This window comes from Chlamydotis macqueenii, chromosome 26 (genome assembly GCF_036417535.1).
Source record: "Chlamydotis macqueenii isolate bChlMac1 chromosome 26, bChlMac1.mat, whole genome shotgun sequence".
NCBI lineage: Eukaryota > Metazoa > Chordata > Aves > Otidiformes > Otididae > Chlamydotis > Chlamydotis macqueenii.
Genome location: NC_141581.1, coordinates 871,037 through 885,564, shown reverse-complemented (window position 1 = coordinate 885,564; position 14,528 = coordinate 871,037). Strand labels below are relative to the sequence as shown.

At 59.2% G+C, this 14,528-nt stretch overlaps 2 protein-coding genes across 3 annotated transcripts; both read left to right on the top strand.

The window, feature by feature from the left end:
• Positions 1-3,637: 3,637 nt before the first annotated feature.
• On the top strand, positions 3,638-7,938 carry NDUFA11 (NADH:ubiquinone oxidoreductase subunit A11). The gene is made up of 4 exons (XM_086767413.1): positions 3,638-3,792; positions 4,296-4,388; positions 6,783-6,905; positions 7,747-7,938. The coding sequence occupies exons 1-4, from the start codon at positions 3,711-3,713 to the stop codon at positions 7,857-7,859; spliced, it is 411 nt and encodes a 136-aa protein (XP_086623539.1). The 5' UTR covers positions 3,638-3,710; the 3' UTR covers positions 7,860-7,938.
• Positions 7,939-8,602: 664 nt separating this feature from the next.
• Positions 8,603-13,699, top strand: KLHL33 (kelch like family member 33). 2 transcript variants are annotated; one of them, XM_086767412.1, is made up of 5 exons: positions 8,603-8,629; positions 10,064-10,591; positions 10,792-11,725; positions 12,112-12,282; positions 12,847-13,699. In XM_086767412.1, exons 1-5 carry the CDS (start codon positions 8,626-8,628, stop codon positions 13,421-13,423), a joined length of 2,214 nt encoding a protein of 737 aa, XP_086623538.1. In that variant the 5' UTR covers positions 8,603-8,625; the 3' UTR covers positions 13,424-13,699. The 2 variants fall into 2 exon arrangements, with proteins under 2 accessions (XP_086623538.1, XP_086623536.1); XM_086767410.1 differs by lacking the exon at positions 8,603-8,629 and having other exon boundaries at positions 9,936-10,591; positions 10,797-11,725.
• The last annotated feature ends 829 nt before the right edge of the window (positions 13,700-14,528 follow it).

The following is a 14,528-nucleotide window of genomic DNA, read 5'->3' as shown; positions in this document are numbered from 1 at the left end:
TATAAATTTCCTAACTGTTTCCTTTATAAATAGTGTACCGATGGATAATGTCTTCTGTGCTTGCTCTTCCTCCTGCAGGTTAAGGAGAAGTAGAATTTAAAAGAAAGGTAAAGGGGAAGAAGCATTTAAGATAGCACAAAACCAGCTCTGAAATTATTCAAATAGCAAAACAGTCCTTATTGTCTCTAATGAAAGATGCTTTTCCTCACTGGGAGTCGTGACCGCGTTTCATTTGGTTGCTGTCCGCTGTTAACCGTTGTTGGAGCAGGGGGGCTTTGCTTTTCCCCACAGCCTGTTGAAGGAACACCTTGGATTATTTGGGGAGTGAAAAGGGCTAATGATCAGCTGTGCCACTGCATTTGTGATTTCTCTGGATTGTCAGCTCATGCCTTTTTTGCATTTTGGGTTGTTTTTCCTTAGAATTTCCTTTTTTTAACCACGCCCACACCCCATCTCACACAGCTCGCTGACCGGAGCATCACGTTTCCCGATACCCTCCCACACAATTGTTTCTGCATCACAAGGTCGGGGGAACTTCTGTATTTTCAAATAAGTGATTTGCATTTTGGATCTTGGCTCTTTTTACGCTGAGATACTCCGATTTAAACTACCATTTTCAAACAACCTTGGACCATAAAGCTGCTTGTTGTCAGCATAAAGAAAATGAATAAGGGGTCTTGGTCAGCAGGGCCTGCTGTGGAGAAACAGCTGTTATTTCCTGGTCCCAGACTCCGTGAGGTCCATGCAGAGTCTCACTTTGAGGTGCTTTACCTGAAATGAAATTGGTGCGTGAAGACTCAGAAAAATGGAACAAGCATGCCTGCTTTGATGGGGTTTATTGGTGATACACAGTCACCTATGGCGTTCTTTAAAAATCTGGCAATTGCTTACTGATACAAATTTTATCCGGAAGCTCTGCGTACACGTTTATAGTGGAGAGGCAAATATTAGTGTGGACCACTGACAGAACTGGCCACAGATTGAGGTCAGGCCCTGCACAAGGTGTGCTGGGCCAGAGCGAAACTCGTATTTCCCTCTGCTTTAAGCCTGGGTCAGCTAGTGACAGGTAAAACCAGATAATGCCCCTCTGTTGTGAAAGATTTCTGTAAGACTGTCATATCAAAATGTATGTTGGAACCACATTAAAACTTTAATCAGAAAATAAGCAAACAAACCCCGCAAAGCCTGCGTTGTATTTCCTGTGCTGTGCAGCGGCTGCAGGGAGGGAGCTGATGGCCGGGCTTGCTGCCTCACAGCGACCTTCCCCTTGCACCACCGTCCTGCTGCACCTTCCCTCTTAGCTCCGTTGTTAACACACGGATGTTGTTAGCAATTAACTGTAGGTCTTGTTCTGGCAGCTGGCTGATGTGGGCACAGCCTCTCAAATTTTCCAGGGGGAAAAAAAAAGATACAGAAGAGTGTAATGAAGTTGAGCACGTCTAATGGGAAAATATTCAAAGAATGGTGGTGTTACTAAAAGCAGAAGTAAAGCTCTTATCCATAAAACTGAAAATAAGATTCCATTCACAGGAAATACAAACATCAAGGTAAGAAAATGTGTAGTTACAACATCTTTCTGTAGTTGAGTTCCCGGTGCGTGATGCACTACTTCAGAGAAGACAGGGTAGGGAAGGATCTAAATAACCTAGTCCGCGGTGGTCCTCCACTGAAACCAGGCTGGGCTGATGTCTCAATTGGTAGAAGCCTGCAGGAATTAAAAAACCCAACTTTGTAATTGCTCTCCCCCTGTTCGCAGTCACTGAGGTATCGATTAACTGCTGAGGTATTGCTGCCATTAAATGACTGTTCTGTTCCGTGTCCCGTTCTGCAGCCTGACTGGCCTCTCGTTCTCCCAGTGAGTGTAGAAAATGGTTTATTTCCTTTCTAGAAACATGTTACATATTTGAAAATTTACCATGTTTCCCCGTAATCTCTAGTTTTAGGAATTCCAGTTATGATAACTGCCATAATTTGTCATGCAAGATTTCATTAAACTGACTTTTCACTGTGCGCTTTTCTCCCCTTGTTCTTTGGTCGTTCTGTGCACTGACTTGCTTCAACGGGACTCTGTAGGCCGTTACAGAGGTAGCAGGTGAATTCAGACAGAATGTTACTGTTATTTTAATTTTCCAGGGTAATCTTTTTCCCCTCTGTGAAGATTAGCCTGGAGCAACAGAGGTGCTAAGAGAGAATTGCTAAACTACACTTTCAAAATCAATCTTATTTCCTCTCTTGTAGGTTATGGTACAGGTGTCTTGCAAAGAAATGTGATGTCCTCCTCCTCTTCAAGAGCCCAGCAGGTCAGGCCGCCGGCTGGAGGAGAGCAGCTGCTGGTAACCATTACCTGGGCAGTCTGCACTAGTTGTACACACGGGAAACGCTGCTTATATTGTAAAATATAACAGTAGCTCACTAATTTTAGTCTGTTTTGCAGACAAGATAAAAATTGCTGTTCTGGAGAGTTCAGAATGTGAGTAGCTGCAGAGAGGTCTATTGAAGAAGGCCCTACGAAAAGCTCCTGAAAGAGGGGAGGATGGGGAAATGTTTTGAATGTGACTTGCTGTGAGTGGTTCTGTCCTCACTTCTAAAAACAGTTTGAGAGGTAGAAGGAAACCAAGTTATTTGCAGCTTGTAGTACGATGGCAAATCACTCCCTTCATTAACAGGAGAACTAACACTCGGTATTAGCTAACTCATTGGTAGCCATAGTCTAGAGTTGATCATAAAGTACTTGGAGTAACCGTTGGAGCAGCGTGCCAGTCCCTGAGGTTAGATGTGGTCTGTAGGTGAGGCAAGGCAAGAGCTGCGCAGAACTAGGTGACGTGTCCTGCAGCTCCAGGCCTCGTAGCAGTTGCAAACGAGAAGTGGAGAAGTCTTGGTCCCACCTCACGTGTCTGTGGCAGAAGCTGTGCAAAGCTACCGCGTGTCATCATGTGACAGGATGGCTTTGAACAGCCGCTTCAAGCCTGGGTGCTCTTCATTACTTCATGGTGTAGTCTTATCCTCTGCAAGACTTGGTGACCTCCATGTGTTCCTGCTGGGGAAGGAGCATCTGCACTGTTGTGCCACCACGCAGCCGTGGGGTTTCTACTGCTGCTGCCCCTAAGGGTCATGCAGCCCTTCCTCAGATGTGCTTAGAAAGGACGTGGGGAGGGATGAAGCTGCCTTATAAGCGGCTTCCTTTAGTGAACTGCTGGTAAGCACCTGACGGCTGCATTTGTAAGAGGAGCCACCTTCTTTGGGACGCAGAGGCAGCAGCACCTCTTGCTGGGTATGAGGAAGAGTGACTCCCTGTGTCATGAGTACACTGGCACTTGAGGCAGCTCCGGAATGGGAATGCCATGTTTTGGGATAACGAACGGGAGCTGCTAGCGCACAGCTTCAGCTGTCCTGGAAAAGGAAAAGGGGGCTGTGGGGGACTCCAGTGCGCTGGGAGCCGCAGAACAGGGGCTGCGCTCGGGCAGTGCGGGGGGGCCGCCGCGGGAAATGGCATACGGCGGTAACGGCGGTGCGTGCGGGACAGGCCCCTCCCTGCCGCCCGCAGCCCTGCCCTGCCCGCCGCCGGGACAGCCCCCACCGCTCCACCCGCAGCCCTGCCCGCCGCCGGGGGACCTCCGCGCCCGGCCCCCGCAGGCCCCCGCCCGCCGCTGCGTGGGGCGGGGCCGCGCCGTGCTCCCGCGAGAGCGGCAGCGCTGTGCCCTTGCGGCGCCATGGCGGGCTACTGGGCCGGGCCCGAGGGCGAGGACTGCCCGCGCCGCACCTGGCTCGCCACTCGCGTGGGCGCCGCCGCGGGTGAGGGGGGCGGGGGGCTGCGGTGCGGCGGGAGCTGGGTGCCGAGGGGTTGCGGTGCGGCCGGGGGCCGAGGGGTTGTGGTGCCGACGGGGCCGAGGGCCGAGGGGTTGCGGTGCCGGCGGGGGCCGGGGGCCGAGGGGTTGCGGTACCGGCCGGGGCCGGGGGCCGAGGGGTTGCGGTACCGGCCGGGGCCGGGGGCCGAGGGGTTGCGGTGCCGGCGGGGGCCGGGGGCCGAGGGGTTGCGGTGCCGGCCGGGGCCGGGGGCCGAGGGGTTGCGGTGCCGGCGGGGGCCGGGGGCCGAGGGGTTGCGGTGCCGGCGGGGGCCGGGGGCCGAGGGGTTGCGGTGCCGGCGGGGGCCGGGGGCCGAGGGGTTGCGGTGCCGGCCGGGGCCGGGGGCCGAGGGGTTGCGGTGCCGGCGGGGGCCGGGGGCCGAGGGGTTGCGGTGCCGGCGGGGCCGCTCGGGCGCGGCGGCGGGGCCGGGCTGACCCCGCGCTGTGTTGCAGGCCTGGTGGGGACCGCGTACCGCATCATCCTGCTGCAGCCCGGCTCGGCCCTGGCCGCCGCGCAGATGGCGGCCGCGGACAGCATCACCATGGGTAAGGAAGCGCCCGCCGCGGGCGGTCCCCGCGCCTCCCTCCGCTGCCGGGGCTCGGTCGGGCCCCGGGGAGGCCCCTGGGCCGCCCGCCCCCGTGCGTGGTGCCGGTCGGTTTCCCCGCTCCGCACGGCCCGGAGCCGCCTTAGGGTTGGAAGCCGAGAGCCAGAAGGCTGAAGTGACTTAGAATCACAGATTTGTTACGGTTGGAAAAGGCCTCCAGGATCATCAGGTCCAACCATCAGCCCAACACCACCGTGTCCACCAAACCGTGTCCTGGAGCACCACGTCTGCACGTTCTTTGAACACCTCCAGGGATGGGGACCCCACCGCTCCCCTGGGCAGCCTGTTCCAGTGCTTTACAACCCTTTCAGCAAATAAATTTTTCCTGATATCCAACCTAAACCTCCCCTGACACAGCTTGGGGCCATTTCCTCTCGTCCCATCACTCGTCACTTGGGAAGAGAGACCGACCCCCACCTCCCTCCAGCCTCCTCTCAGGCAGCTGTGGAGAGCAATGAGGGCTCCCCTCAGCCTCCTCTTCTCCAGACTGAACAGCCCCAGTTCCCTCAGCCGCTCCTCACGGGACTGGTGCTGCAGACCCCTCCCCAGCTCCGCTGCCCGTCTCCGGCCGCACTCCAGCACCGCAATGTCCTTCTTGTACTGAGGGGCCCAAAACTGCAGACAGCTTTTGAGCTGCGGCCTCACCAGTGCCGAGTACAGGGGCAAGACCTTACAGCTGGGATTTCCTTTTGCTGTGTTTTCTCTAAGACATTACTTAATTACATGTCACACGGAATAGTTATTCACGTGTGGGTACTGGTACTTTCTGCTGCATAGCCACAGAATGGTTTGGATTGGAAGGGACCTTAAAGTTCATCCTGCTCCCCCCGCCCTGGGCAGGGACCCCTTCCACTGGACCAGGTCGCTTAGAGCCCCGTCCAGCCCAGACTTGAGCGCTGCCAGGGACCGGGCACCTGCAGCTTCTCACGTCACATAGATGTGATGATACTTGATGGTGGTAACACAGTACCAGCAGTTGCACGGGTAACAGCAAAAGGAACTCCTGGGTTATTGCTTGGGAGAGGTGAACACCGAAAGCATGTGGTGGCAGCAGTGTATTCCGGCATTGTGCTCAATAAGTCACACTTGCTGAAGAGCAAACACAATGGTTTTGATGACAAAATGAAAATGAATGTGGGTTTTTTTTTCCCATTGTGCTGTATAGCCAAGAAGAAACCACACCGTTGTCTTGAGGTGCCGGTGTTTTGCAAGAGAAAGGGAACAGTGAAGAGGGACACAGGGAACTGAGGGGGCTGTTTGTCGTAGTTTGTCGCTGTTTGTCACTGCTCCACGTGCAGGTGCAGATCTGCCGGGATGGAGCTCCCCCAGCCCCTTGGCAGGTGCACAGTTTTCTTCTCATCTTGTTTTTCAGCCCGATTTAACAGCGTATGTCGCCTCTGTCTCTCCCCGTGCACTAGCGCCCTGGGCTGGAAGCCAGTTCACAACCAGTACAGATTGGCATTTTTGAGTTGGTTGACCCTAGAACAGGACCTGTGCTCTCTTGTGATGGGTTGAGCCATAAAAGGTCGTTAGAGCGGACCGATGGCGTATCCAGTAATGATTTCAGTGAATCTGGTTGAGTCCTCTCACGGTTCTCACGTCTGAGGAAGGGCTTTTCCTGTCCACCGCTGAGGGGCCAGGCCCCGTGGTCTGAAGCTGTGTGTTTTGCCCACAAACTCCTTGGTGCGAAGCCGGGAAAGCAGGGAAGCTGAAACACAGTCCTTGGTCTGCAGGTTTTGTTTCCTCAGTGTTCTTGTCGGTTGGTTTAGGATCAGCATAATTGCTGAAAAGCTGCAGAGCTTTATAACATGAGCTTGTGGTTTACTGGTTTACCAGACAGATTGGAAATTTATCCTGGACTTTTTTTTTTATTCCCAAGAAAGAAAAATTGAAATCTGCAGACGGTGCCTGCTGGCCAGTTTCACATGTAATGATCAAGAACCTGTATTACAAACAAAAAAAAAGCTTTTTTTGTGTGTTTGCTTGACACAGCTGTTTGCCAGAGTTTGCAGTTGCGCAGGTGTAGGGTCCGATGGAATTCTGTGGACAAGACAGTGCTGCTTTGCAGCTCCTCAATTCCCGCTGGCGCAGGGCCTGCGTGGTGCAGAGGTGGCTGCAGGGCTGGGCTGGAGCAGGGACCGGGGGAACCGGGTGGGACGTGCGTGGCGCTGAGCAGTGGCGGGGATGCGATGCCCCTGGGTGATCAAAAGCAGATCTTGCTTTGTTTTGCTTTTTTTTTTCCCAGAGGAACCGTTGTGTGGCACCCTGTGCCACAAAATGTGCTTTGTATGTAGTTTCTCAGTTCCCTGAGGGGTTTTGGTTTGTGTTCTTGCAGCCACGCTGGGAGCCGTGTTTGGCCTGACTACCTGCCTCAGCGCCCAGCTGCGGGAGGAGCCAGACGACCCGCTGAACTATTTCCTAGGAGGCTGCGCAGCAGGGGTTGTCCTGGGTGCAAGAGGTAAGTGCAGTTAACGCCTGCCGTGAAATAAGCCCTTTCTGCTTTTAGAAACCGTCCTGGTAGGGAAAAACATAAAATAATCGGGGTGTCGGGCGTATTTGGTAAGGATTCATCCCGGTGTGTGAATTCCGTTTCGTGCCAGTCCCCTTGGCGCTCCGTGCCACGAGTCTGCTGCCATAAATACGGCTGCGGAAGGAGACCAGGGAGCGCTGGCCCCGTACTGCCAGCTGTAACTACCAGGGCTAACTGGAAAATGCAGGGTAGGAAAACCGTAACTGCAGAAAGCCGTGTTTTCGTGGCGGCAGCTGGGATTTATTTCACACAGGAAATACAATCTAACATCTGCCCGGTTAATTCTTAGAGGAGAAGCTGTGTCTTGCTGCTGTTTCTCCCGCGGCGTCCCATCAGGCCGGATCAGCTCCCGCAGATACTCACGCAGCTCTGTTTTCTGCGGGTGTTTTCAGGCTCGATGTTAAAGATGTGAGGGATTTGTTTAGGTTGTCATTGTGGTGAAGTCGAATTTACCTTCACTTTTCCTCATTGCTGAGCTCATGAGAGTCTGAAGCAGCGACTTACATTTGCTGCTGAAATAAGCCGTTTACGATTGCCTGCGCAGGGAGCTGGGGTAGTGGATTATGGACACTGGTGTTTCGCTCTGCAAGCTGAAAGCATGAGAAAGCCTCGTTTAAAAACGATCACTTTTCTGATTTCGCTTGGCAAATGTCGCTCAGGGTCAAGGGACTGCAAGTAGCTCATGGAAAAACCGTGGAGTCTGTCGAGATCTCCTGTGTGGTCCTTGTGCCCTAAGAGATCTTTTATTGCTTGATTTGTTTTTTTCCAGCTCACAGTTACATGACCGGCACCACGGCATGTTTGGGGTTTGGAATCACTGCTGCTCTGATGAAGATCGGGAACAAGGAAGGCTGGAGGCTGGCGGGACCTCCCAAGCTGTGAACGCAGCCGTTCCCCCGCGAGCTCGCCTTCGAGCGCTGCGCGTAACGCGACACTGTGCAATAAAGATACGGTCAGATCAGCCCGTGTCGCGAAGTTCTGGCCTCGCCCGGCTGTTACAGCGGGATGCGAAAGGAGGAGCCATGGGAGAGGAGGCTTCGGTCTGCTGCTCCTGCTGGGATTTCTCTTCCGCGCACAGGTCCCTTTGCCTCCGTGTCCCTGCGTCGCGTGCTCGAGCTGGAGGGGCACTGCTGCTGTTTGCGGTCTGAGCTCTTAGGAGTCGTTCGTGTGGTTTCCAGTGAGGCCGGCAGGATTCTTAGGCAAGGCTTGGGATTGCACCGCACCGAGACCATCAGTAAGGGTTTGGGGTCAGAACTGAGGAGGTGCTCGGCTCCAGGTTGGGGATGAGGAATTTGGGGTGGGGAAGGAGGCGCAGGGTGCGTGGGAGGCTGGAGCCTTTCTCTGGTGACCGTTTCAGGAAGTCTGGAGCCAACACCTTCAGGGTGGGAACTGGGAGTAGCTGGGGTTGGAAGGGCCCCCTGGAGATCTTCCACTCCGAGTTGGAGCTGCATCTGGTTGCGCTTTCTGTCAGCAAACCGACGCATGTCCAGCCAAGCCGCCAAGGAGGTGCAGAGGGGTTGGGCACGGGGTGCGTGAGGAGAGGCGAGGAGAGCGAGAATTCAGCCTGGAGAACAGAAGGTCCAGGGCTGCTCTGACAGAATTTTTACAACTTCCTGCCTACAGAAAGGGCCGGCCCGGGTGCACGGTGATGGGTGAGAGGTAACAAGCAGAAGGTGCAGGAAGGGCAATTCGAACTCAGGAGGAGGAAAAAAAAAATCTCGCAGTAGATAAGTGCTAGAGAATTGACTTGGAGAGGCTGCAAAATCATTTCTGGGGACATGGAATTGAACCAGACAGATGGGAACGCGAGGGCGCAGGGGACAGGGCATTTGGGGATGGGGACAGGGCATTTGGGGATGGGGACAGGGCTGTGGGCGCTAGGGCAGGCAGGGCTGTGGGGCAGGGGACACCGGGAGGGGTTGGGGGAGTGGGCAGGAGGTCGGGGAGCAGGAGACAAGGAGATGGAGAGGGCAAGGAGAGGGCAGAGCGGCACAGGGGACACAGGGTCACAGCGCTGGCTGCGGTGCTCTGTTGGGGGGTGGGGGTCCCGGGGGGCACAGGGTGGTCCTGGGGTGCTTGGGGCTGGGCCAAGGGGTCACTGGGAGAAGCCCCCAGCGCTGCCACGCGCCCGCACCGCCTGTCCTCAGGGACCCGGTGTCCCCACACCTCCCTCCGCCCAGGCCTCTGCCACGTGTCCCGTCGGGGCTATAATTACCCGGACGCATTCCCGGGAGGTCACAGGAGCTTCCCGGAGCGACGGCGGGCGGTAAGGGGGGACACGGCATGGGGCAGCAACGCAGGACACGGCCTAGGGGAAGTGCCACGCAGGGCTGCAGAGCGCGCGGCCCGAGCGAGGACACGCGACACCGTGCGAACGCAGCACGTGGCATGTGAGGCGTCGCTCGCGACGGGGCGGGGAGGGCGGCAGCGTGCGGTGCACCGCGGTGTGACACCACGCGAGGATCAGCGCGCCCCGGCAGTAAGCGGTGCAAGAGGAAGTGCAACGTGCGACTTCACACGCAACCCACGGCGCAACGGAGCGCAACGTGCGACGAGCAGCGCGCAGCCGCCGTGCGCCGAATGGGTGGGACGGGCAGCTGCAGCGGGGAGCCGCGCTGGGGAGCGGCGGCTGTGCTGCTGTCAGAGCTCCGGTAGTTTTGACTTTGGGGTGGTGGCTGGGGACGGGTTGGTGGCTTCCTCCGCAGGATGGGGGTTTGATCGGGGCTGTGGGCTGAGCTGCGGGGCTGTGGGGTGGCAGCGCTGGCTGCGGGGCGGCAGCGTCACCCCGAGCGTTCAGTGATGAGGCGGATGAGGGACGTCAGGCTTGGCTACGGGGCAGCGACGCGGCTGCCGGTCTCACCTGCGGGGCTGCCGATTTGCCGAGGGGCGTCGCATTCAGCTGTGGGGCAGCGGCGGAGCCCGGTGGCCCCAGCCGTGGGGTGGATGCTTTGGTGATGGATCCCGTGGCTTCCTCCATGGGGCAGTGCCGCAGCGGGACCCCACGTCCCCAGCCGCGACTTCTGCCCTGGGCCAGAGGCTCTGGCGATGGGCATGGCAACCTGACCCGCTGCTCCGTGTCCCCACAGGCGAGATGTGGGTCGCAGAGGGGCCAGCCCCAGCCCAGTGGAACCTGCGGGACGGGGCCCACGCCAGACACTTCCTGGCCACGGCTGACCACCTCCGCGCGGCGGGACAGCTGGTGGACGTGGCCGTGGGGCCAGAAGGTGATGTGGCCCACGCCGTGGTCCTGGCCTCCATCAGCTCCTTCTTCCTCCGCTTCCTGGAGGGCAGGACCAGAGCGCTGCGCCAGGGCCCCCTGCCCCACGTCCCCCTGCCGCCTGGGGCCACGCTGTGGGGCTGGCGTGCCGTGCTCGCCTTCGCCTACGGGGGAACCGTGCCCCACGGCCGCGAGCAGGAGGTGGAAGAGGCTGCCCGGGCCCTGGGCGCCCCCCGAGTGGCGGCAGCCTGTGCCCCGTGGCTGGAGAGCGACCCCCGGGAGGGGGGTCCCGAGCCCCTGGAAGAGCAGTGGGAGACGCTCCGAGCCATGGAGCGACTCCACGCCAGCGGCCTGGGCTGTGACCTCCAGCTCCGGGCTGGGGACGAGGTCATCCCAGGTGAGATGAGGGTGGGGGTCCCGTGGCGGGGGCTGGGGAGGGCAGGGCACCCTGGGACATCCGGGTCCCCTGGCAGGGGTGCTGGGGACTCGGGCACTGGGGGGATGAGGAGGTAGAGGTGGCTCCCACCCGGCTGCCCAAGGGGCCACGTGGTGCAAAGTGTCCCCCGCTGGCCCCACCCTTCTTCCCCTTCCTTCTAGTCCAGCGCCTGGCCCTGAGCTGCTCCTGTGACTTCTTCCGGGCCCTCTTCACGTGCCCCATGCGGGAGGCCACCCACGATCCCGCCGCGCCCCTGGCCACGGGGCTGTCCTCAGCCGAGCTGCGCCTGCTCCTCTCCTTCGCCTACACCGGGGCCGTGGCGGGGCCGTGGCCCGCGGTCCTGGAGGCGGCCGAGACCTCCCTGCGCTACCAGGCCTGGGGGCTCCTCACACTCTGCCTGGATGTTTTCACCCGTGGCCTGACCCCAGAAACTGGCCTGGATGTGTTGGCCTTCGCTGTGGCTTACGGGCTGGCCCAGGTGAGCCGCACAGCAGAGGACTACATCTTGGCCACCTTCCCCAGCGTGGTGGCCACGCCAGCCTTCCTGGATCTTCCTGCGCACCTTCTCATCCGCCTCCTCCGCTCTGATGGGCTCAATGTCCTCCATGAACTGGAGGCTTTGGAAGCAGCGTCCCGGTGGCTTACGGCTAATGGAGATGGCCAAGAGGACCTAGCCAGGGAAGTCCTGTCGTCTGTTCGCTTCGCCCTCATGTCTGGCCGGGAGCTGAAGAAGGTCCCAGCGGTGACCGCAGGGGTGGTTGACCCAAAGGTTCTCCGCGAGCTTGTGGTAGCAAGTTTGGCCCCCGTGGCCCAGTTGCCTTGCCGGGTGCGTTCCTTGCAGGAGGTGCTGGTGGTTTGTGGTGGAGACAAAATGACGGCCAACCTGGCTGCCCGGAAGCCCAGCCAAAACCTCTGGTTTGCCCACCGCTACCTCAGTGCCGTGGGGCTGGTGAAGCAGGTGGAGTGGCGGGCACTGGGGCACTTTCCTGATGGCCCACGCTTTCGCCATGCTGTGGCTGTGGTGGGCAACAGCCTCTACGTCCTGGGTGGAAAGCGCTACTATGGGGTCCGTGACACCCTGGCCAGTGTCTACAGGTGAGGGCTACAGAAGACCTAGAGGTGCCAGGTGGCATCGGGACATTGTGGGATCAGAGAAGGTGCTGGTGGAGCTAGAGCTGATCCAGTGGCCCCAAGGCATTCTGGGATCAGCTGGGTGTAGGACTGGGGGGTGCCCTCCCACTCGGGGATGCTGGAGGATTTTGGGGGCAGGGCAGGGAGGCTCCTGTCTGGAAGTGGCTCAGGGCAATGGGGGTTTGGTATTGCCCAGAAGGAGGGGATGTTCCCACGCAAGAGGACCCTGCGGCTCCAAGGCGCTATGGGATTGGCTGGTTGGAGGCAGGCTGATGCCCTCAGTGGTGCCACCACCACCTCATGGCATTGTGGGTAACTGGTTGTCTCTTGCCCGCTCACCTCAAACCCAGGTACCAGCCTATGGACGACTCCTGGGAGCGCCTGGCCAGCATGACCTGTGGGCGGAGCTACTTTGCCGCTGCGGCACTCGGGGACCTCATCTACGCGCTGGGGGGCAGCTCGGGGGAGCTCTACTGCACGGACACGGTGGAGTGCTACGACCTGGCCAATGACACCTGGAGGTGAGGCTGCTCCACGCGGACACCTGCTTTCCTCTGCCTTAGCAGCCCCTTCCCCTGCCCCGCGGTGGCCGTTGGGTGGTCTCTTGGTCACAGTGCCTCCAGTGGAGAATGGCTCTACAGTGGCCTTCGGGAGAGGTCCACTGGCTGTTGAGCAACCCCTTGGGGGTCACTGGGGGTTGGCCTGTGTTGCCTGTTGGGTGGTGAATGAGTTTTTGGCCAGTTGTATTCACTGGGGGTCTGCTGTCCATCTGCCGAAGAGACAAATCCTCTAAACGTCTTCAGCTATGTTCATTGGATGCTCTGTCAGGTGTTGGCCAATATTGTCCGTTGAGGGAGTCCACAGTGAGTTGACCAATGGTGTTTTTTGGGGTCTACAAAGTGTTGAGCTGCGATGCCCCTTGGGCGCCCCATCATGTGTTTGCTGGTGCTGCCCACAGGGCCTCGCTGGGTGCTGGCTGGCATTGCCTGCTGAGCGAGCCACGGCTCCCTGGGGACGTCCTGGGCAGACCGGCACCGTGGGGCAGCTTAACCTGCCCCTCACCTTCTCCCTCTCTCCTTGCCCAGGAGGTGCCAGCCCCTGCCAATGGCTCTGTGCGGGCATGCGGTGTGTCCCCTGGATGGTGCCCTCTACGTCTCGGGGGGCTGCGACGAGGCGTGCCGGTGCCTGGCGTCCTTGCTGCGCTACACCCCGGCTGCGCCCGCCACGCTGCTGGCCCCCATGAACGGCCAGCGAGCCGGCCACGTCATGGAGGAGGCGGGTGGGCAGCTCTACGTGGCCGGGGGACTGTGCCAGCGGGATGGGCAGACTGGCTACAGGGACCAGCTGGCCTTTGAGGTCTACAGCCCCAAGCTGGACGTCTGGGTGCTGCTGAGCCCCCTGCCACACGCCCACGTGGTTGGGAGCGCAGCGGTGCTGGGCGGGGAGCTGCTCGTGCTGGGAGGGTACAGCCATGAGACCTACCGGGACACCCACCTGATCCACGCTTACCAGCCAGGTGCGCGGCGCTGGATCACCCGCGGCACCTTGCCCCACGCCTACACTGACCTCCAAGCCTGCGTCCTCACCGTGCCCTCCGCCCTGCGTGGCCCCGACTGCCTTGAGGACCCCGCAAGGTCACCCGAGCTCCCCAATAACACTTAGGTGGCACCCCGCACTGAGATCCCCTGGTAGCGCCCACGGGCATCTCTATGGGGCAGACCCCCCCCCCCATTCCCCCCTCCCCAAATGGGTTCCTTCTGTGGTCTCCAGCACCCCCCTGCCCCTCGGGTACACGCCCTGGACTGTGGGGACCCCATGGGACACAGAGACTCCCAAAACTGCACCACCACCCCCCCCGCCCTGAGCACATCACTGGGAGCGGAGGCTCCCCCAGTATCCCCCCACCCTGGGTTAAATAAACGCGGCTCCTGCACCGGCCAGCTGGGTCTTGTTGTTTCTGCTGGGGAGCCCAGGTCTCCAGGTGCTTCTCAGAAGGAACAGGAGAGCAGGAGAGCAGCGTCCTGCGTGTCCTGGCTGGGTGGTGGTGGGACCAGGATCGCCCGGGGTCCTGGGGAGTGGTGGTTGGAGGGCTGTGGGCACCCATGTTCGTTGGGAACGGGGACGGTGTGTGTGTGTCTCGGGACTGAGAGGCACCTTGGGGCACACGGGGGATGCTGAGGGAGCAGGAGAGCCCCGTGGGTGCCTGGGTTTTGGGGAGTCGTGGGGGTTCTGGGGCTCCTGGGTGGTTCTGGGAGGTCTTGGCTTCCTGGAGGGACCTGGAGTGCTTGCAGTGTGGAGCGCTGGGAGAGTCCTGGGGATGGGGAGGGAGAGGCAGAGGTAACAGGGATTCTGGGAGATACTGGGGTACACGTGGTACCTTTGGGGAGGGGACTGACCCTGCTGTTGGAGCCCCACCATGGACAACCTCTGTCTCCTCACACCTCCCAGGATGTTTTGGTGACTTCTGCTCAAGCGGTCACAAAGTCCGGCCAGCCCCTGGAGGCTTTTTCCTCGTGTGATCCCCCAAAAGGCACATCCATCGCCCCCCGAAGCCTCTTCCCCCGCATCCAGCCACCCCGTGATGGTCACTCCGAGGTGTGGAGAGCTACCGTTTCCTGAGCGGAGTACATGACGGGGGGAACGCTTCGCCCACCTGATTCACCCCCCCGCAAAGGAGCACACTTTTGGGGCGAAAGCTGGGTGTAGGTGGACGTTTCCTCCGTGTTCTCACTGTTCCAAGTCCTGAAGACAATTTTGCCCATTGCTG

What these genes read in the sequence shown, in the direction of transcription:
- NDUFA11 (XM_086767413.1), top strand. Translation starts at nt 3,711, where the DNA reads ATGGCGGGCTACTGGGCCGGGCCCGAGGGCGAGGACTGCCCGCGCCGC. An exon ending in TCGCGTGGGCGCCGCCGCGG is followed by an intron (nt 3,793 to 4,295) that starts GTGAGGGGGGCG and finishes GCTGTGTTGCAG; the next exon opens with GCCTGGTGGGGACCGCGTAC. An exon ending in CGCGGACAGCATCACCATGG is followed by an intron (nt 4,389 to 6,782) that starts GTAAGGAAGCGC and finishes GTGTTCTTGCAG; the next exon opens with CCACGCTGGGAGCCGTGTTT.
- KLHL33 (XM_086767410.1), top strand. Translation starts at nt 9,953, where the DNA reads ATGGGGCAGTGCCGCAGCGGGACCCCACGTCCCCAGCCGCGACTTCTG. An exon ending in ACCCTGGCCAGTGTCTACAG is followed by an intron (nt 11,726 to 12,111) that starts GTGAGGGCTACA and finishes CCTCAAACCCAG; the next exon opens with GTACCAGCCTATGGACGACT. An exon ending in CTGGCCAATGACACCTGGAG is followed by an intron (nt 12,283 to 12,846) that starts GTGAGGCTGCTC and finishes CTCCTTGCCCAG; the next exon opens with GAGGTGCCAGCCCCTGCCAA.